At 39.2% G+C, this 22,397-nt stretch overlaps 1 protein-coding gene across 1 annotated transcript in view; it reads right to left on the reverse strand.

Moving 5' to 3' along the window:
* Positions 1-12,188: 12,188 nt before the first annotated feature.
* cdon (cell adhesion associated, oncogene regulated) overlaps positions 12,189-22,397 on the reverse strand; it is a 43,999-nt gene continuing 33,790 nt past the window's right edge. Inside the window, 6 exon segments of the mRNA XM_058751317.1 lie at positions 12,189-12,898; positions 13,105-13,367; positions 15,372-15,451; positions 17,100-17,395; positions 18,947-19,138; positions 21,962-22,084. Of these exon segments, the coding sequence (XP_058607300.1) occupies positions 12,744-12,898; positions 13,105-13,367; positions 15,372-15,451; positions 17,100-17,395; positions 18,947-19,138; positions 21,962-22,084 (1,109 nt within the window). The 3' untranslated portion in view covers positions 12,189-12,743.

Here is a 22,397-nt window from a genome sequence, read left to right on the forward strand (position 1 = left end):
GGCCTGTTAAGGGCCACCTGCTCAGGGAGGATTGTGGGTAAGCACTTCCGCACACTGAACAGCTGAAGCGGAGCCGCGGAGGCAACGGCCCTGAGGGAGTCTTTTTTTTTCGACTTGGGGTCGGTAAGATTAAGAGGAAGCAGGAAGCAGAAGATGAGGTCGTCGCGGCCACTCGACCGCGGGCGTCGTTGGGAGCGCCGAAGCTTCTTCTCTCTGATGGACAGTAGAGCGGTCTGCATGCAGTACATAAACGTTCCACGCTACATTAGAGGCCAAAGCCTTTCCACATGTTGTTTGCAGAAGGCCTCTGTGGTGCCTTTTTCCCATCTGGCTCTTTCCAGGTCAGCTGGACCGCCCCCTTCTCTTATACACACACTGACGTGCACGATCCCTGACGTGAACCTGCGTTCCGCTTCACAAGCGCTCCACCGAAACGCAAGCAAACCCTCTCCAGGGTTTTGTGGTTCGCTCATATACGCACACAGGCCGGTCTCGCCGTGTCACGGGTCTCTCGGTGGCAGATCAGCTGAGCTGTAAAACTCACTCTAGTGTGTCCGCCGCTTGGCAGAGCCACAAATACATCCACGGCACTTTGAGAAGCAGTTAAGCTCATCCATTCAGAGCCTGACACACTTTGCTGACAGGCCACAAGCCCCTCTCCATCATTAAGAGCCTGAGTGGGCCTGTGAGAAGCCATTACGGTATTGCCCTTGGTGTGGCAGCCAAAGATATTACACAGTATACTGTAACTCGGAGCATGGAGCCTGGGAAAATGTGGTTTGTGTGCACAGTACGAACAAAACACAAAGCTGTCAGCAGTTACAGTAATGACAGAATTAGGAATGAATAAGCAGGGCCTGTCCGCCACCCTCCTTGAAGCTAGTCAGGATAGATTTGATGCTGCTGGAATGTCCCATCAGGCATCGGGCTCCACTGTAATCCTTCTGTGGCTATTTGTTTCTTCCTCCCATAGGCCGTCCACTTTTGCTGTCCTTTGCCATCCTCTCCTTTCTCATCATGCTTGTATTTCTGTCATCTGTCTCTAACCTCAAACACAGGGCCAATACGACCAAACCAATGCACAGCTGACAACTGCAACTACGCAAGAAGAGACGCAGTAAAACAATGAGATGAGAGAAAACTAAATGAGATGAGGACAGACGAGAGGAGAGCAGATTAAACAAAATTAGTTTAGAGTAGAGGAGAAGGAGATGAGAAGTGAGGAAAGAAGGGGATGAAACTAGGTGAGATTGACTTTAGAGAAATAAAAGGAACATAATATGAGATGAGACAAGAAGAGACTAGAGGAAAAATCATGTCAAGTCAGGATGACAAGACAAAATGAGACACTGAGGAAGACAAGAAAGGACTGATTTGGTTAGAAGAAACAATATGGACAATGCAGATTAGGTAAGAAGAGAAGAGGGAAGTGATATTAGACAATAGGAGAATAGAGCAGACGAGATAAAACAAGGGGAATAAATGAGATAAGTAAAGGGAGGGGATACAAGATAGAAGACAATGTAAGAAAGGAGACAAGACCAGGTGAGATAAATTGAGAGTAAGGGGGGAGACGAGGTGAGATTTTGAGATTATATAAGGAGACGAGGAGAATAAATGAGATGAGAAAAGAAGAATCGAAAAGATAGAAGAAGAAAAGATAAGCCTTAGGCAATACAATATGAGAAGAAAGGAAATGAGACGAGACAAAATGATATGAGAGAAGAAGGGACAAATGGGTACATATGATGAGAAAAAAAGAGGAGAGGAAACGAGACGAGGAGGCAATTAAGATGATTTGAAAAGAGAAGAGGGAGGTGATATTAGACATGAAAACTGATGAGATGAGAATAAATGAAGTGAAGAGAGACAAGAGGAGATAAGATGAGGCGAAAGAAGAGAAAAACGTTTAGAAGATACAAAACAAGATAAGATGAGACAAATAAAGAAGGATAATACAAGATGAGGAAAAATAAGAGGAAATCAAAGAAGAAGAGATGGTTTCAGAGGAAACTTGGGGTCCAGCCGAGCTTCACTTCATGTACGGTAGGTATATCAGTGATAAAATAGACCTGACCCTCTTCACCAGAGGAAAAAAAAAAAGTGCGCATGTGTGTGAATGCAGACTGCTATCCCAACTGAAAGTACTGTGGGACACGAGAAAGAAGGGGAAAACACAGAAAAGTAGAGGAGCTCTCGGCTAGCGGAGCAAATGACAGGTTACATATTTAAGAACACAGAGGGAGACTGTGCAGCGCTGCACATTAACTACACACAGAGCTTAGCCTGATACATTAATGACACACAGACTATCTGCACATACTCAACAGTTACAGCACAAACAGCATCTGATCTGGATATGGCATTCTTCAGTCAGTGTAAACACAGATCCTGATGCAATCATTTTTTCTGCAATCCTTTTAGCTGAGGCCAGACGTTGAATTCATTATACGGTCATGTGATGATCACTGAAAAGGAAATCAATGGCAGAGATTGTGCTATCCATCTTGCTGTCTTTATCTCTTAATACATTCCATCAAGACGAAAAAACAACAAACATTTTTTTTCTTACCATAGTGCCTTAGTACTCAAATGTACCTCAGAAATGCCTTTATATCACTATGTAAATACTATGGTATATGAATATAACAATCATTCAGAACCATCATTGTTGCTTCCATAACTACAGTTACTACACTATTAAAAAAAATGAGGATTTATTGGAGTATGTTTTACAGAAAACACGATTTTAGTTTTTCTACTTCAAAATGTCATATTTGATTCAATTTGTTACTTGCTTTTTTGTATTTTCTGTTGAATTTACTAGCAATTTTTCACTGAAAATTGGGTAACACTTTCAATTTTGATAGTCCACTTTAGACATTCTACTAACAGTAAGTAAATTTGCAACTACATGTCAGCTAGAAGTCATTAGAGTATTAGTTGACTGTATGCTTAATATCTTCTAACACTTTACTTTGATGGTACCACAACATACAACATACTGACTATGAGAATCTTTGCACGTATATTTCAACTTATTTGACTACCCAACTGAGAGTTAGTAGACATGTAGTTGCAAATGAATGATAATTAGTTGCCATGTAGTTGCAAAGTTATTTATAGTTAGTAGAATGTCTAAAGTGCACAATCAAAATAAAGTGTAACTGAAAATTGTTTCTACACTTTTTGTCAGAGTGATCTAATATTAAACTACAGTCAAGCTGCCATTAAAAGGTACAAGCTGCTAACAAAGCAGAGTAGAGTAAACCGTTTTTAACTGCTATGTTCACATTGAACCATCTGATCAAACTGATTCCATCAAATGAATCAGACTTTTATAATGAAACAGAATGAGAAATGTAATGGAAAAGCATTTATTGAATATTTATTAAAGTGATTATTGCCTCTGCTGTAGAGCTGCGTGTACACACTGCACACATAAAAACAATATGATGTAAGTGTTCCTAGCAAATTACTAGAAGCACTATTTTAAAAACTGAATGGTACCATCATGCTACTTGAAAATGTAATAAATTTTGTGGTGTTGTTACTTTTAGTTTGATATATATTTAGTCATTTAGCATTGTATATTTAATGTTAAATTTAATCTAAATTAAATCTAAATTTTATTTTATCTAAATTTATATATATATATCAAAATGGTATTACCATCTGATACCATTACTGTATCTTTAAACTTTTTCTCTCTAAAAGGACAGCAGCTCCAACAGACCTGTGCTCTTCATAGCAATCCGGGGCTCACTCTAAAGTGCTGCCAACCCCCCTGCCAGGCACAGCCGGATCTGTGTTGAAAGGGCGCCACACCTGAAAGCTTTTACCCAGCAAACAGGCCCCAGATAAGACTCAGAGACTTGTAATACCTTCCACTCCGATCTCTCCAATCCTATCTCCTCTCATCGCCATTCCCCCCTCGAGAAAAAAAAAAAACACCCCCAAAACATTTTGTTTTTCTACTGCTCACATTTTCCAGCTTCCCTCCCTCCCTCTCTCTCTCCTCCCCTCCCAGGGCTGTAGGTCTGCCGGAGCAGATGTGTCTGGCCTCCGCAGTCTCAGACTGCTTTAATAAGGGATGTGTTTCACCGGTAAGGAATTTGGTCGGCCAGTCCGCCCCATCTAAAGCAGGCCCACTCATCCTACTCATCACAAATCAACTCCGCTTTGGAATCTCTGCCTTTTATCTACCTTTCATCATTGTCGTTGTGTGATGCAGCATCTGCGGTAATAAAATGGCAGGGGTTGCTTTTGTCTTTTTTTATGTGAACTTGCAGAATTGTGGCGTTCCTTCCAAAGAACATTTTGTTCAGTGCAATATGTGAGAATCAACTGACTTCAACATAGCTCAGCAAAAATTGATATAAACGTCTCACGACTCAAATTTCAGGCATAGGTCCAGTCAAAAAGTGCTCACCCTTGCATTATTCCAGACCTGTAAGATTTTCTTTCTTCTGGGGAACTTTCTTCTGTGGAACTCAACTTTTACATATAAAAGCGAACAGTGATATGAACTGTAATATTGGATGTCAATTTTAGAGAAGCAATGTTAAATTGAAGCAAAGATAAAGAATGATAGACAGTCTCATTGTTTAAAAGCCTTGCAGTTTGAACGTTTTAAAATGGATGGATGGATGGATAGATAGATAGATAGATAGATAGATAGATAGATAGATAGATAGATAGATAGATAGATAGATAGAAAGATAGATAGATTGGTATGGGCTTATACTTCGTAATATCCTGACCTCATTAGGTTAGTTAGTGAAGTAAATTAGGAAGGCAATCTATCTATCTATCTATAAACGTTAAAATTTAAAGTCTTTTCAAGAAGAAATTAGACAAATGTTACTTTTTTGATTATGGTACATATGAGATTGAATTTGAATTCATTGTAATTCTACTTCCTTCTTGTCAGTTACATGTGTTCATTACAACCCGATCTCATGAAAAGCATGCGTATAAATAGTACGCCAAATAAAAACGAAAACTCGTGGTATTGATACGCAAAAATTGACTTTGGCGTGTCTATGCTACGCGATGGGTAGGATTAGGGTTGTGGTGTAGATGCGTATCATATGTACGCGAAAACTGCGTATTATATGCACTCCAAAAACGTCCATTTTTGCGTATCAGTACCACGAGTTTTCAGGGGTTTTTTGGCGTAATATTTATACGTATTTTCATGAGACCATTACCACTAGGCCTTGGTTTCAGCGTGAACACTCATACTTCCAGTAATCCATGTGCACAGAAGAGATTGTTATCTAGTAACCCAAGTAAATAGTATATAGTGATGTTTGTTCTTCTCATTGAACTGCTCTGAACTTCTTACTTGAGCAGGTAACAATCATATGGGATTTTTAGAAAGTCCTGTACCTCGACCTGCTCAATAATGAATGATGCAGTGTCACCTCCAGATACTCTATACCTCTCTCTGCCTCAGAGAATGAAAGAAACCATACGAGGCACACCAGGGCACTGTAAGGCACTAATAAATTATTTAAAGTAACTGAGATGGAGTACTCTGTCTGTTATCTGAGTCCCAGTAGTCTCTTCATCAGAAGGTTCTGGTTTAGATGGGACAGAAGAGAAACTGTCCAAATGCCTGTTGTGTGTAGGTCTGCTTTCAGCATTTCCTGAAGTTTGTGGCACCATGGGGATCGCGCGGCTCTTTCCTCTACTCTGTTGCTTCCTCTTGGTTTTTGTAGAAGGTAAGGAGCAACAATGAAGGATGAAGGATAAAGGATAATGTCTGTTTTAGGTTTCTGGACAGAATGTGTCAGGAACGTTCTTGATATAAAGCAAGAGGACAGAGAGTTCATGTTTGAAGGGGAGGCGTAAGTAGCGATATGCTGAATAGGAAGTTTTGTTTATGCCTTTGAGTTATTAATGCAGTCATATTTGCTTGGGGAGAATAATGCTTATGATGAAAGAAAAACCAAGCCAATTAGAACTCTACAGGGTTTAGTTCAAATGTTTTGAGGCCCTTTTGTCATCTTAATCGGATAAAGTTAATGCAAAGTTTGCAAACCTGGTAAAATAAATTAGAATGTCTTCTGTCCTTGTTGAAAAAAACAAAAACAAAAAAACAGCATATGATGGTTAGGTATGATTTTAAGCATGGCTGCCGGTTTGAGCTGGTTTGAGCTGGTTTAAGCTGGTCAAGTGCTGGCCATGTGCTGGTCCTGAGCAGGAGCTAGTTGCTTAGGACCAGCGCATGACCAGCTTAGGACCATCTTAAACCAGCTCAAACCAGCAGCCATTCTTCAAAACATACCTAACCAGCATATGCTGTTTTTATTGAACAGGGATGTATGCCATTTAATATTAAGTTTGGCACTTATCTGTAAAAATTGAAGGTTTAGGTTTAAGATTTAAATTTGTTTCACTGATAGATACAACATGGCTTGCATTTATAGCGACAATATGGGATGCATCTTGCAAAGCAAAAGTTTTAGTTCACCAATGCCAATGCACAAATATCCTTTTCAAAGTTGCATTTGGCAACTATTATGATCAATTGATTCAGAAGATGAAAGTGTCTGATAATAGGGGGTTATTAAGATAAAACGCATCGTATATGGGTAGTCATTTTATCTTAATTTGGTGAACCCCATCAAGGGTTGATTCACCATGTGAAGAATTCACATGATTTCTGGAATTTCTGACAAATTTACTGTTGGCTTGTGTTTGTGTGTGCTTAGGTCTAGATATCCCTGATGAAATCCCTGACCCTGATGAAATCGAGTACATCAAGCAACATGTGGAGGCTACAGTAAACAGCACCGTGCACCTTCATTGTGGATCCAACGTGCCCACACTGTTCATCTGGGTTTTCTCCAGGCCTGGTACAGAGAGAAATGAGCCTCTGGCCTACAACCACGGCCAGGGGTCCAAACTCCTGGCCTTAGCCAGCACCCTGGGAGATATTTCCCTGCTTACTAACACAACCACTCTGGTGATTGAGGGGGTCTCGGATGAGGCCGAGGGGGTCTACACCTGCCAGGCCTTATATGACATGGAAGAACCGCCTAAGGTTAGGTTTTACTACACCCAGCTGCATCTGCAGGATGAGGAAGAGAGATCCAGGGGGTCAGGATCCCCACCCCCATCCAGCGATTAAGCAGCAGTTTAAGTAACTATAATGTAACTAATCACAGATTGTTAAGAGTGATCTATCATGAACAGTTTATGTGACAGTATACAATATTTGTGTAATTTCACTGCGATTCAATTAGGCTTAACATATTCACATTTAAATAAATGAGTTTCGAATACAAATAAACTGCTGTTCATTGCTGTGTTGGTCACATTGATTTTGTAATCAAAACATCTTTAATTTCTACTAAACCGATATTCACATCCAACTAACTCAACCACGTACACAGCCATCATCCAAGTTTCCATAATTCCATCTGAGGTGCCAATAACACAGTCAATCTGTCTCTGAATATCTGAGTAGCTAAATATTTTGTTTTGCAGGTTACCACCGGGAACACAACTATCCCTTAGTGTGGGAAATAAACAGCTTTTGGCCTTGAGTAATGGATCCATAAACCACCATGTCTGGGCTTCTATGCTGCAATAGATCAGTCAGAAAACCAGAACTACCGATATAAATATTGGTCACATAACTCAGTTATTTTTATGATGGGAAATTCAGCCTTGGCCATCGCTATTCTCAGGCAACGGGACTGCACCACAATTGTAGCACATCCAAAATGATATGCCTACAAATTATGAACAACAAATTTATTTAGGGAGAACTGTTCAGTCTTTTTGCTACTTCTGATATGACTCACTATACTGATGACTGTGATTTTGGCAGGTACTCTGGGAGATGGTCCTGGAACAGCAAACGTAGTTCTAACCCTATTGCAAACCGCAACCCTTAACCCACAATCAGGAGGAAATGATAGGTTGATATGCCTTAGATAGTTTGCCCAGAAATGATAATTATGTTATCATTTACTCACCATCATGTCATTCCAAACTCTTCCAAAATATGTGGTTGGGTAAATTCGGGACAGTGGCAGTACTCTGAGATCCTTAAAAAGGCACCCAAGTTTGTCAGCAAAAAGGTACTTGCACTCAGTGATCTTTTTATTTTTATTTTTTTTACGTAGGCTTACTCCAGTAAGTTTTGGTGCCAAACAAGCTGATGAAAGAAAAAGAAAAATGCAGAATGAAGAGTGCATTCTTGCCACCTCTTGGAATGGAGTGTGAGACACTAAATAGCCCTCAGGAAAGCAATAGTAGCTGCCATAGTTTTACTGTTAAATTCCATTAAATAGTGGGTTGTTTTTTACCAAAACCAGTTGGAGCACTTGAAAATGATCAATGAGCTTTGCTGACACTCTTAGGTGCTTTATTATGTGTTAAAGTGCACCACAATGTCCTGCCACTGTATGGATTTCACCCATCAAAATATTCATTCAGTTGTCTCCTTTTCGTTTCCACAGAATAAATGAAATATCACATGTTTGGAATTGCATGATTGGTTAATAGGAATATTGTTCCAGGATAAACAATTATATCACACCTGGCAAAAATACACTAAGTGACCATATTGACAGGCATTGCGCTCTTTCTCCCACCCCACAAGGAAAGAAAAAAAAGGAATTGACTTTCACACGTCGTCAACTGGGATTGGAAAATGTTGTAAAGGTTGACTGAGGTAACGGCTGCTGCTGTCAGCACGTATAAGTGACTTGTCATCATTGGTCTAATTATGAGCAGAAACACAGACACATGGAACTCAGAAGGTCTGACCTCAGGAATAACAGAAAGCTTGTAAATTAAGATTACGAGACCTTTATCCCCTCCACACAACAGAAATATAGTGATAGCCATCCATAATTCAAACCCCATATGGAATAACAACCCAATCATCAGCTGATCTGCTAAGTCTTGCATACATTTCCTGTCGGCTGTGGAGATCTCGGTCAAGAAAATGGTAGTTTATTTGTACAACACTGATTATGGGGCTGAAATTTGCTTAAAATAATAGAGGTCTGAGGCAAGGCCAGAGTCCCAGAGTCTTTATGCGGTTTTGTAACCTCTCGTGGATAAACGGCTTGGAAGCCGAGTCAAATCAGGCCACTCTCAGAACAAGAGACAAGAAAAGAGAAAGAATCGCGGCCTAATTCATGAGTGTTACATTCATTCAGGGTGTGCCAAAGAGACAGGCAAAGAATGGTGGGCGGAGGAGGGGGTTGGAAAGGGCGCTAACAGGTCCTCTCAGAGGCTGGGGGAGGAATTTTTGGGGTGGACAATGGGCACATTTGTTCCCATGGTGCCCTTAATAAGGGGTCTGAGTGCTGTGCAGGAGGCAACAGGACAGGGTTGAGGCTGGGTAAGTAGAGAGCGACTTCAGACAGAAGCAGGTCTTTATCAGGAGGTCCTCAACCTTATCTTCATTTCATCAAATGACCTGAGACCTCTGTCAACATCTCTCTTCTTTCTCTCTGTGCCACAGTCACTTTATTATTCTTCAGTATCCTTTTCCCATCTCTTGTTTCTGGACTCTTTCTCAGTAGAGGGGTTGGGCATTTTTTGGCCTGGAGGGCCACTGACCTACAGAGTTTAGTTCCATCCCTAGTCAACAATCTTACCTACATTCTCAAGGTACAAAGATACAAAAGCTGTCACTGGGGCAGTACCTTTTCAAAAGATACACCTAAGGTGCCTAAAAGGTACAAAAGTGTACCAGTTACTGCACCAGTAACCACCTTTTTTTCTGAGAATATATGTTTTCATAATTGCTTAAAAATTACAGGCATGTATGTTTGATCAGGGCACTAAAATCTGCTGGACAGTGGCCCTCCAGGACCTAAGTTGCCCATCCTGGTAGAAGAGTATGTTTTTAGCAACTTACATAAATGGTTTTAGTACTTTGCCAAAAGGTTCTGATTCCCTTGGCCACATTTATACATTTTGCAAACAAAGTGCACTGCATTCATTTGATTGGTTTTTGCATTCCCTGGGAATTGAACCCTTGACCTTGGCGTTACTAGAGTCCTGCTCTATTATTTGAGCTGCAGGAATGCCTTTGTGGCTCAAGTTATACTGGTCACTGCTCTAGAAGTCATCTTCACAATACTGAAGCAAAATTGACAGGTCCAGGAGGATAAGCTTCGATATCATTGCGTGATCTGATATGCTTTAGGTTTCTAACCCTACCTTTGCCTGTTGTTTAGATCCTGGCTTTGGTTTTCCAGCTGAATCCCAGTGGAACAGAAGGGAAATTTTAAAATCCAGACACCGTAAGCCCAGCCAGAATTCAGGAAACCACCTTGAAGTGGCCTGGATTGTGCACTAAACGGTTCACCACAATCTGGCAACAGCAAGACCTGCTGTCTTTCCTCCATCTTCATTTTCATTCCAACCAAGAATGACAGATGGAAGCATCATGATGTCACAAGGTTTGAAGGGAATAACCAGCAGGCCTGAGTGTCTGGTGGCAGTGCTGGCACTGTAATTGGAGAACACTGACTGGGTTTACTGAGGACTATGAAACTAAAAGCTGACAGCTCTGTTAGCCAATATCCACTCCAACCAGCCTACTTTACTTAGAACTCAGTCCAAAATACACAGAGGTTCAACATCCCAGTCATGGTTAGGCAAGTTATAATGTCATAACACGACAAAGGCTTAGCTCATGAATATTAAAGTAGACCACGTACAATAAATCCTTGTCTGTTTTTTAGAACAATTAAGCTAATTTTCAAGGTAAAATGGAACATCAATGACTTATTAACAACATTTAGCAGTGAAATTCTAAACAATTTATTAAAAAAGTCTTGTGATGGTGAGATGTGGGTGCAATCGTTCTTTTCAATCAGTGGTCAAATGAGTGAATTGTAGAATACTTTCTGTATTTTTGCATTCTTCTGGCAGTAACAAACCTCAGTACTCTAGGGCACAATAAAATAGCATTCAAATGTCTGCATTAATATTTAGGTAAGTTGCTATAAACACTGACTTTAATTTGTTTAGTAACAAGATTCTCTCCAAATTGTTTCTCCACCATGACAACAGCGAAAACTGATAATAAAATAAATAATTTACACCAATTCCTGCTATACTGCCCCTTGTGGAAATACTGAAAAACTTGTAAAACACTCATAATGTTGACATGAAAACATTTTCTTTAATAAACATAAAATAGCAAGTGGATGTACTTTATATCAGGAATATTAGCTTATCTGTTTTCTTATAATACTGTTAAGAGTCGGCTTTGGATGAGCTATAGATGGAGAGTATGCATCAGAGCTGTGTATGGAGAGCATTTGCCTTTTAATGTGCTTTTACAAGAAGGGTGTAGCCAGGAGTCTCTATGTGAATAGAGAGGTCAAGATGACATTAAGGGAACATATAATTCATTTTTATCATCATTGTAGTTGTCAGCGATCAGTGCAAATTTCAGGAGACATTTTTGAAGCCCAGTATCAGTAAATGCTCTTTATGGATGATGGTGGAGGATGTTTGGGGTCTGAAAGTCTCAAAAAAAAAAAAAAATCCTGATGTGATATCCCACGACAGATGGGATTATGCAAACACATCATCTTAATCCAGCCAGTCTGAAATCAGCTGTAAAACATGACAATGCACAATCCACCCTTTGGGAATCTGCTTATGTAGACAGTCAACTTGAGTACAAACCACCTCTGAAGCTGAAATAAGGAGACCGCAGTAATGAGCTCCACTAAGTAACCAAACCAAAACACTCACGTGATGTCAACACGACCAGTGCCTTTCAACACAGTATAGAAAGGTCAAAGGTCATTCAAGCACTCGCATGTTTGTTTATGGTTAACAAAGAGCAGCGAGGAGGTGTGGCTGGGGGGCTGCGGGGATTGACTGTGGGAAACTTCAAAGACCTGTTGCAATTACCGGATACTTGAGCAGATAATTCTGATATCCCTCAGGCACCGATGGTACAGACTGCTTTATTGATTATAGTGGGAGCGAACTAATTTTAGGCTAGGTGAAGACCACAAAACCAAACGTTTTAGATGCGAGCTTGCAGACTTCCTAGGTTCCAGCTGTGGATTACATGTGTGTTTTAGGGGTGCAATAAACCATGTTGAGGGGCCATATGAAACTGTTAATATTTGTCAAAATAATATTTCCCTGTATAGCATTAAAACTTCAGAGGAGGAAATGGATAGGTGTAATACTTAATCTTCTCTTTATATTATTACAAAACTTTACACATACAATGGCTAAACTCCACACTGTGTGGAACAAACAAACAAACAAAAAAAAAAAAATACATAAAGTCAAATAAACAACAAAAAATAACAAGTTTCTCATCATCATCATCAAAAAAAAAAGCATAAATAATATAAAAGACAAACTTTTTTCTTACAACAGATACATTCATATGAAATAATATTTTACTACTACAAAAAAATAAATAAGTCATCTAAAGAGTTTTTGCTTTTACTTTTAAAAGTCCTCTCACAAGTGAGATCATTTCAGCCTTTGAGTCTTCCATCATTTTTGCCTAAACGTCTCTTCCGTCCTTCTTTCTCTTGTCAGTCTTCTCCAGCTCTGTAAGCAGTCAGTTTAGTGTCCATTTCAAGTCACACAATGTCTCTGACCAATCCATCACTGGCCGTTTCATTTTTTTTTTTTTTAACTTGTTCATGTTCCTATTCCCAATTTCTCTCGTTCTCTTTCTTGTGTTTAGTGTGTTTGATGCACGAGTGTTTTCTGGTTCAGATCTCTTGCATGGTAGGCTGGATGAGATCTCCAGTCAGGCTTCCAGTAGAGATCCAGGCTGTTTTTTCCTTACAGTCCAGATCAGGCAGTCCCAGCCGTTCCCAACACACCACAGGACCCTCCGAGTCTTCATGCTGCACGGGCTGAACTCCTGTTGCACACACACACACAAACAGATTTATGCACTAACTCCAGTATGCAGCAGTCTAGTCAGGTAAAATAATATTGCATGATGGGTAATTTACAGTTTGCCAATGCAGTAATTTCCTGAAGAGCAAGAAGAAACACTGACTTTCCTCATTCAGAGTGAGTGCGGAATGAATCAGAGAGCTCTTTATAGCCCTGAAACTCTCTCACCTCTCTGCTGCTCGAGGGTGGACTTTGTTTCCACTGGCAGACAAGGGGAATTCTGGGAAAGGGGAGGAGCCTTGCTCTCCTCTGCCTCTTCGGCTGGATCTCTCTCCTGGGAGCCGTTGAGCTGCGGGCTGTCACGTCCATGGCAGCGAGACAAAACGGGGTTGAGGGGCATCATTTCCAGCCCGTCGGGTTGGCGCGCTACCACGCGGTGCATTAGAGGGAGAGTGCCGCCCGAGAAAGTGCCATTGGTTTTTGTGTAACACCTGTTCGCAAAACACAAACGCAAGACGTAAATAAGGGCCACCGCACGTGTCGAGGCTGAAACTTGAACTTTTTAGAACCAAACATCAAACTAAGCATTTTCCAGATAGTCTTATGAAAACACAGATATAAACTCATGTTCTTTTGCCAGCAGGAGAGGTTTTTGACCAAAAAGCGTCACAAAAGTGGTGCATATGAATATACTGTATATTTCACTATATTTCGAGAACTATATGAATTTGATTTTAAGTCTTCTAAATTTTAAAACTAATTATTTCAGTATCAAAGATATTATTATAGTTTTTATTAACAGTTTGAATTCGTTTTTATTTTGATATTTTCTATTTTGATTTTTGTTAAAGTTTTAGTAATTTCTTTGTGTGCATTTTGTCATTTTTATTTTTATGTGTTTATGCTGTCATGCCGTTATGTTGTAATTTTTGTTCGTCTGTTAATATCCATATCATTTTTATATGATTTCAGTTTGAACTTTTTAGTACATCAGGTTAAACCAAATGAAAATGAGAAATGTTTCCATTATTTTTATTATTATTATTATTATTTTAGTTAAAATTTAACAACATTCAGGTAACATTATGTTTTAACATTAAATTATTTTATGAAAATAAATAAAAGAGCTGAGATCAGGTAAAGTACATTTAGGCATTAGGCAACATTATTATGGACAGTATGAACAATTAATATTATGTTTGATATTTCCTAAATATTATTAAGTGTTTTACAGTATTTGATGACAGCGAATAACATATAAATGTAAAAAAAGGCTAAATTAATGTGCACAATATCCAATATCAACCAATAAATAAATAATGTATTTAAACCATGTATACCACTTTTATCATATTTATTATAAACACAAAAGTGTTTACATCAGTAACACTTTAGTACAGGGACCAATTCTCACTATTAACTAGTTGCTTATTAGCATGCCTATTATAAACATATTGGCTGTTTATAAGTGCTTATAAAGCACATATTCTGCATGAGCATTTTCTATATCCCTAATACTACCCGATACCTAAACTTAACAACTACTGCAGTAATAATAAGCAGCAAATTAGGAGGTTATTAAGGAAAAAGTTGTAGTTAATGGTTTGTTAATAGCGAGAATTGAACCTTAAAATAAAGTGTGAACTTTCCATCCCTTGTCACAATATACTTCTAGTGTACTGTGCAGCATGAACATTCTTCAAAGTTTCTACTTTTGTGTTTTACCAAAGAAAATCATACAGGTTCAGAAGGATATAAGGGTGTGTAAATGATAACAATTTATTTATTTATTGTGAATAAAACCATTACAGTACAGCTTGAGCCTGTGTACCAGCTGAAACAAGCATCTCTGCAATGTCAAACTCTGATCGCATCTGAGATCACAGATTTATTTCCGCGAGACTCTACGCTGCCTGACCAGACTCAACAGCCTGTGTCTCTGTGTGTTTGCACATGCTGATAAGACACAGAGACTTCAACACACACACACACACACACACACACACACACGCTCACATAAACACATAAACAAACAATACCTGAGAGTATAAATACACATGCAGATAACTGTATGCTCACTCAAGAAGTAGTCAGGGATATAAAGCATACACAGATGCACACGGTTAGTTGGTACGCTGATATCAGCTCCATTCAGAAGGATTTCCCTCAGCTCTCCCGCTGGCCGCGGCTAAATAAACACTGCGCTCATTAAGACTGTAGCAAGGGTGCGTTCAGTGTAAACTGTTACTGCCGGACACACTAGAGTACACAAACAAGCCTCGTCGAGGGGAGTCGCCATGTGTGTATGTGTGTGTGTTTAGCCCAGAACAGAATAAGCTCAGGTCAGGGGTGAAATGAGAACCAGATGGAACAGATGATTGGTTTGCTGACTGGAGGCGTGCTGAGCAAAACATAATTCTGCAGGCATGTAAACACCAAACATTAACAAGCTACTGGGCTTGACTTTTCCAGTATTACATTTCCCTCTTTCTCACCTGTTGTTGTTGCAGAAGTTTTGACAGCTCATGCAGTCCGACGAGTCGTTTTGGGGCAGAGCCGTGTATATCCCTCCACCCTGCCACAGCAAACACACAACAGATATAACACTAGCCGTATTTCACTTCCAGTCACATAGAAGTATTTTATAGCACTGTTTCTTACTCTCAGTACCACTAAACTACACTAGAAGAAAAATTATACCTGGGAGCAGATGGACATGGCCTTTTACTATTCTATATTTGATGCTACACCATACTGTAAAGTACCATGCTACACTATACTACACTGTATTACACTGTATTGTAAAAATATGATTTAAAGTTAAATGGTAAAGTTAAAGTTTCTGTTTTCTAATCTAATATATCTTTAAATGCAATTTATTCCTGTGATGCAAAGCTGAATTTTCAGCATCATTACTTCAGTCTTCAGTGTCACATGATCCTTCAGAAATCATTCGGTCCCACTTTATATTAGGTGGCCTTAACTACTGTGTACTTACATTTAAATTACATTTAAATAATAAGAACCATTATTAATAATCAAGTCTCGATAATAATTAACCAGTAAATCAGCATATTGAAATGATTTCTGAAGGATCATGTGACACTGAATAATGACGCTGAAAATTCAGATTTTCATCACAGGAATCAAGAGATGTAAATCATAAAATGGAATAGAATACTATATATTTGATCAAGTAAATGCAGTCTTCATGATCATAAGAATATGCTCATATACATATATACATGTCAACATGAATAATCAAAAACCATGAAATAACCGTACAAAGTAAAAGAAAATACACATTACCCACACTACCCAGTAAATCCATTAAATATGTCTAGAGAATAAAACATTATACCATGCTACATTAGGGCCTTTCGCACCGCAGGAACCTTTTTATAGTACCCAAACTAATTGTGGAACTACCCACTTTTTGGCATGTTCGCACCGCGGGAACTAGGAACGGTTTTAGTTCTAGGAACTCCGTTTGGTGGAACTAAATTAGCTCCTACTTCAGAGTAGGGTCTAAAACAGTTCTAGGAACTATCCGTGACGTAAGTGTACGCTGATTGGCTAAACACGTACGAAAACGCCCTCACCTGCCATGATTTAAAACACCGTGTACACATATACTGTGTAAACATTGTATCATACTGAGAGCATTTATAAACGGCATTTACCTGGAAACTTCGTCTACGGCGTTTTGTGCTTCTATCAGCCTCAATGAAATGTAACACTGCAAATTGTCGTTGGAGATTCTTAGTTCTCCTTTCCGTTCTTTCAATCGCTTGACGTATACGTCGAAAATCCATGTCCATTATTGTGAAACCCGCGAGACACAGCTCCAATCACAGCATCCGCCATCCTCCTGTTGTTAACGTTGTTCTTCTTTGTTTACATCGTTGAACGCCGCGAATGCAACCCTTTAAATGGTACTGGGAAATAGTTCGCACAAAATCGTCCCAGTACTTTAGTACTGTACTTGTAGTTCTGGAACTAAAGCAGTGCGAAAGGCCCTATTATGTACTACACTGCTCTGTAAAATGGATTTATAATGGTTCCAGATGCTAATTGGTTCATACAACATTCCACAATACAGTAACAGCTACAACACACAAACTTCATGGGAACCAATGAGGCCAACAACGTCAGGCACTTTATTTCTACTCGATTACTAGTCGAGTCTAAATACAACCACACGTGCACACACATTTACTCACGTTACGAAGGTGTTGAGGGTGTGAGTGATCGTACTCCGTGGTGTTGTGGGGCAGAGAGGCGTCATGTGTGTGCGGATGCCCAGGAGGGTAGAGGCCTCCTGATCCGTTCAGCAAAGCCAAACCGTTGGGCAGCTTGTGGTGGAGGTGATGGCAGGCTTGGGGCATCATGGGAGCGGTGTGTCCACAGCCCGTGTGTAGGCTTCCATTCACATGGCTGGAGCCCGGCAGCGTGGAATATTCCAGAACATAGCCGTTCATCTCTGCAGACTGGTACAGGTAACTTGGAGGGTCGAATTCTATAGAGAACATTTTTTATGTTAGTATGTTTTGTAATGACTGTTGTGTGACATGCTGAACTCTATCTAAAACTATTTGTTAACTGTTCAAACTTTTATGCCATTCAAAATCTTGGGTAAGTTCGGGGTTTTTCCCCAAGAAACGAATACTTTTATTCATCTAGGACAGTAAAGACATTTATAATGTCACAAAATATTTCAAATAAATGCTTTCCATTTCCATTTAATCAAAGAATCCTGAAAAAATATATCAGTTTCCACAAAAACAACTGTGCAGCATTTCAACATTGATAACAATAATAAATGTTTCTTGAGCAGCAAATCAGCATATTAGATTGATTTCCGAAGGACCATGTGCCACAAAAAGGTCATTGCACACTGAGTCTGAAATTTTCGTATGCGTTTTTTCATTTTGTTTATTTTTCGTATTTGTCATCCTTTCGTATCAAAATGCTTGCTACGGATGCGAAAACGCAGAAAATCGAACCTGATCCGAATCTTTTTATGACGGACGTGTGTAAACATGATTGACACAACGTGAGGTCGTATTATTTTATTTTTTTACGTGCGAAAATTTTGGACTCGGTGTGCAGTGACCTTAAGACTGGAGAAACGAAGCTGAAAATGAAAAGTTACCAATACAGGATTAAATTACATTTTAAAATATACTATTAAAAACAGTTCTTTTAAAGGGTAATAATATTTCACAATATTAATGTTTTTGCTGTATTTTCTTATCAAATCAATTTTGGTGAGCATATGAGACTTTCAAAACAAAAACAAATCTTACCGACTCCAAACTTTTGAACAGCAGAGTAAATGGTAAAAGCCAACATTTTTTAAAAAACATTAACACAAAACATAACTACACTAATATATTATAGTCAAGATGTCAATATTGCATTAAAAATGCTGAAGAAAAAGCACAAATATGAAATTCTAATGCTCTTGCCAAACACACATGAAAAACCAACTGGTAGCAAACCGGAGTGTGTGTGATTAAAGTCAGCAGGCCCATTTGTGGCCTATTTCAGGGGGAGGTGTGTCTGTGTTACTACTTATACACACCGCTGTGGCCAGCACTGTTTATTCTGTTACTCAATCTCATTGAGAGTGGAAGAGAGAGAGAAAAAGACAGAAAGAAAGAAAACTTCAAAGGGCCGGCGGTCGAGAAGAGGCAATGAAAACCAGGCCTGGATCAGGAGGTGGACTCTAAGTCAATTTCATAAAGAATTTATTGACATAACATAACCTCTCTTAACCTTACAGAAATACCACATAAACTAAAACAACACAGCGCTGCTGGTCTCATTACTACATATCTAAATATAATAATAATAACAACAGTAGCTGCAAAAGAAATTGATACTTACAAAAGCAACAAAAAATATACACCTTAAAAAAACATTGTAACCGTTATGGACACTACAGTGATGGAAATTCAATAGTTTTCTTAGTAATCATTCAGTACTTTGGTTCTCAGCAGCCCCAACAAGTATATGGACAAAAACTAAAACCTAGGCCAGGAAGTAAACAGGAAGTGACACTTACTATGCAGACTGTTCTGCTGTCGGTTCCTCCACAAGCACATGACAATGAAGACCAGCAGAATGAGCACCATGACGCCCAGGACGCAGCCCACGATCAGGTAGAGCAGGCCGCCCGGCTGGCTGGGTGTATCTGCGGGGAAAAAGCCTGGAGGGGTTATGGGGCGCTGGCTGGGCACACCTGGAAGTTGACGGGCTGAAGGGAAAGAAACAGAAGAAAGTGAGTTTGAAGGGATGAAACCTCTGGATGTCTTTCAAGAGAATATGTCACAAGTTCTACATTTATATTAGTTACTGACTTAGTGTTTTTTTAACATTTACAAAAAGAAATGCTGCTTGCCCTGGCAAAATTCATTGACACAATACTTAAAGCCCAAAGTATACTTCGGTTATTGCACATACGCTAGGATGTGTGTACAGTGTGTAGGATGCAAATGCTGTCATCAGCACAAAATGTGGGTAATAAGGTGTTTGAAGTGTTTTAGTGCACTCCTATACAGATGATAGAATGATTGGAGTGGATTTTGGTGTGAGTGAATAAATGGGAAAACAAAGTTATTTGCCATTAATTATTCGAAAAAGTAACCCAGATATTTCTTTGTAAATGTAAAACTAATGTGTTACTTTACTAGTTACTTAGTAAAAGTAATCTGATTACATAACTCAAATTACTTAATCAACATCACTAATCAAACGTATTGCTTTTGTCGAAGCCATCTGCCCATGCTTCAACTTATTTTGTGAACCTCTTCCAGGTGAAAAGTTACATTACTCATAATTCTACAGAGAAATCTGCAACAATCAGATATTTGTAACAACCAAATTGCATTGTAAGAAAACTTTAGCAACGGCCCACTCCCATGAATTGCTGTTAATGACGTAGAGTCAGTGTCCATGCCCTCTCAAGCTACATAATATTTCTATGCATAATATGTATCTTTTGCAATATTTTGTTTCTATATACACAACATATTTAAATCAATATATTTATATTTCTCCATTGTTTTTAATTCAGTTATGTAATTCACAATGCTTTGTAGTTCTTTCTCTCATTGAAGACATTAAGCACAAAGTACTTTTTTGTATGATTTTAAAATACTTTTTTGCTTCAAATCAAAGTTCTGTAACATTCTGATTCACCTCGTAACTGGTTGGTTTGGTTAATGGCTTATGACTCTGAAAGAAAGACTTTTTAAAAATCTTCTCTTCAGGTCACCACTCATTTTCTACAGGGTTCAGGTCAGAGGACTGGAATGGCCAGCAGAAGCTTGGTTTTGTGCTCAGTGACCCATTTTTGTGTTGTTTTAGAGGTTAGTGTTTGGATTATTGTACGGTTGGAAGATCCAAACATGGCCCATTATAAGATCTCTAACAGAGTCAGTCAATTATTGATTTTTTATCTGTTGGTATTTGATAGAATCCATGATGCCATGTGTCTAAACAAGATGTCCAGGACCTCCAGCAGAAATATAGGCCCACAACGTCAAAAATACAGCAGTATATTTCATTGTACACATGGGGTACTTTTTATCCCTGTGTTCACCAAACCCATCTTGAGTGTTTGCTGCTAAAAAGCTCATTTTTTAGTTTCATCTGACCATAGAAGCCAGTCCCATTTGAAGTTCCAGTCGTGTCTGATAACTGAATATGCTGGAGTTTGTTTTTGGATGAGCTAGGATAATTTTTCTTGAAACCCTCCCAAACAACATGTGGTGATGTAGGTGCTGTTTGACAGTTTTTTTTTTTTTTTTTTTAAAGGTTTTCTGACCCCGAGACTCAACTATTTTCTGCAATTCTCCAGCTGTGGTCCTTGGAGAGTCTTTAGCCACTCAAACTCTCCTCCTCACCGTGCATTAGGACGATATAGACACACGTCCTCTTCTAGGCAGTTTCCTAACATTTTATGTTGATTGGAAATTCTTAATTATTGCCCTGATGGTGGAAATGGGAATTTTCACTGCTCTAGCTCTTTTCTTAAAGCCACTTCACTAATTTGTGAAGCTTAATTATCTTTTGCTGCACATCAGAAATATATTCTTTGGTTTTTCTCATTGTGATGGATGATTAAGGGAATTTGGGCTTTGTTTTCCCTCCTAAATATTTCTGTGAAACAGGAAGCCTGGATAATTTCATGTTCATAATCACCCTGGAGTGCTCAAAATTGTGAATACGAATGGGAATATACTTCAGAGATATTTTACTCATAAGAATTTCTAGGGGTGCCAATAATTGTGTCCAACATGTATTTGAGAAAAACATTTATTTCATAATGATATTTCCCCCCCACTTTAAATTCTTATTATCCAATGAAAGGTTAGATTTTTGAGATTTTTTAAAAATAAAAAGATCAAAAGGATTAACAATGCAGATTAATTTTCACAGCCTTCTTTGATCATATTTACTAAGGGTGCTGATATTTTTGGCCATGACTGTATGTAATGTAATGTAATGTATGTATGTGTGTGTGTGTGTGTGTGTGTGTGTGTGTGTGTGTGTGTGTGTGTGTGTATGTATGTATATGTATATATTGTTTCAATTGCTTAGAAACACACAGCTCTCCTCAACAAGCTGCATGATTTGATGAATCGTTCATGTCTGTAGAACTAGTGGGGCAGGATAAATTATGCACCGTTTAACACTAATGCTCTAAAATTTAGGATTAGGGGTTTATTCTAATCTCTAACCCAAGTATAAGCAATAATAAAGCACCACTAGCAAGTGCTGGCACATAACAATGCAACTGTTGTCAGTCCTAAAGCTTGTGGTAGCAGCAGGTCTGTTTGCACTCCATGATTTTTATTTGCTCTGGCTGCGAATGACGCTCTGGTTTGATTTCAACAGTGCTGCATTAGGGCAGTTATCAGTGAATGATGTCAAGGAGACACAGCACAATGTCTCTCTTTGTCTAGCTACTAATAAAACGATAGCTCTCTTTCCTCTGTCATTACTGCAGGGGCTTTATGGGTTCCTGTCTACACGTTAAATATAGCATTCCTGTGACGGTACTTCAGCTTCTCACCTTTGGTCTCGCAGATCATGACGTTACTATATTCACTCTCGCCGCCGTCGTTAAAGCACTGCATCTTGATGTCGTACGACGTCTCGGGTTGGAGTTGACCAATCAAGTGCCAGAATTTGAAGCCTAGGCGAAGGAGGCGGGAAAAGAGAGGCAGTGAGAGTGACTCTGCTGAATGAGAAGAGCTTTTCTCAAAGCATGTGTTGTTCTCTCCAAACCACAATTCATTTTCTCAATCTCATTTTTCTCTCTCGCACACACACACACACACTCTCTCATTCTCACAGTGTCCCAGAAGGATTCAGACAGTTGCTTTGCTGCAGACAAGCTCCTTATAAGGCAGCTTAACGTTTGTTCTGGCCTGGCTCCAGTATTCCCACTGAACACACTCAGGGCCCTGAGTACACACACACACATCGTAGCAGCCGCTCGCCACAGT

Source organism: Onychostoma macrolepis, chromosome 18 (genome assembly GCF_012432095.1).
Source record: "Onychostoma macrolepis isolate SWU-2019 chromosome 18, ASM1243209v1, whole genome shotgun sequence".
In the NCBI taxonomy this organism is placed as follows: Eukaryota; Metazoa; Chordata; class Actinopteri; order Cypriniformes; family Cyprinidae; genus Onychostoma; species Onychostoma macrolepis.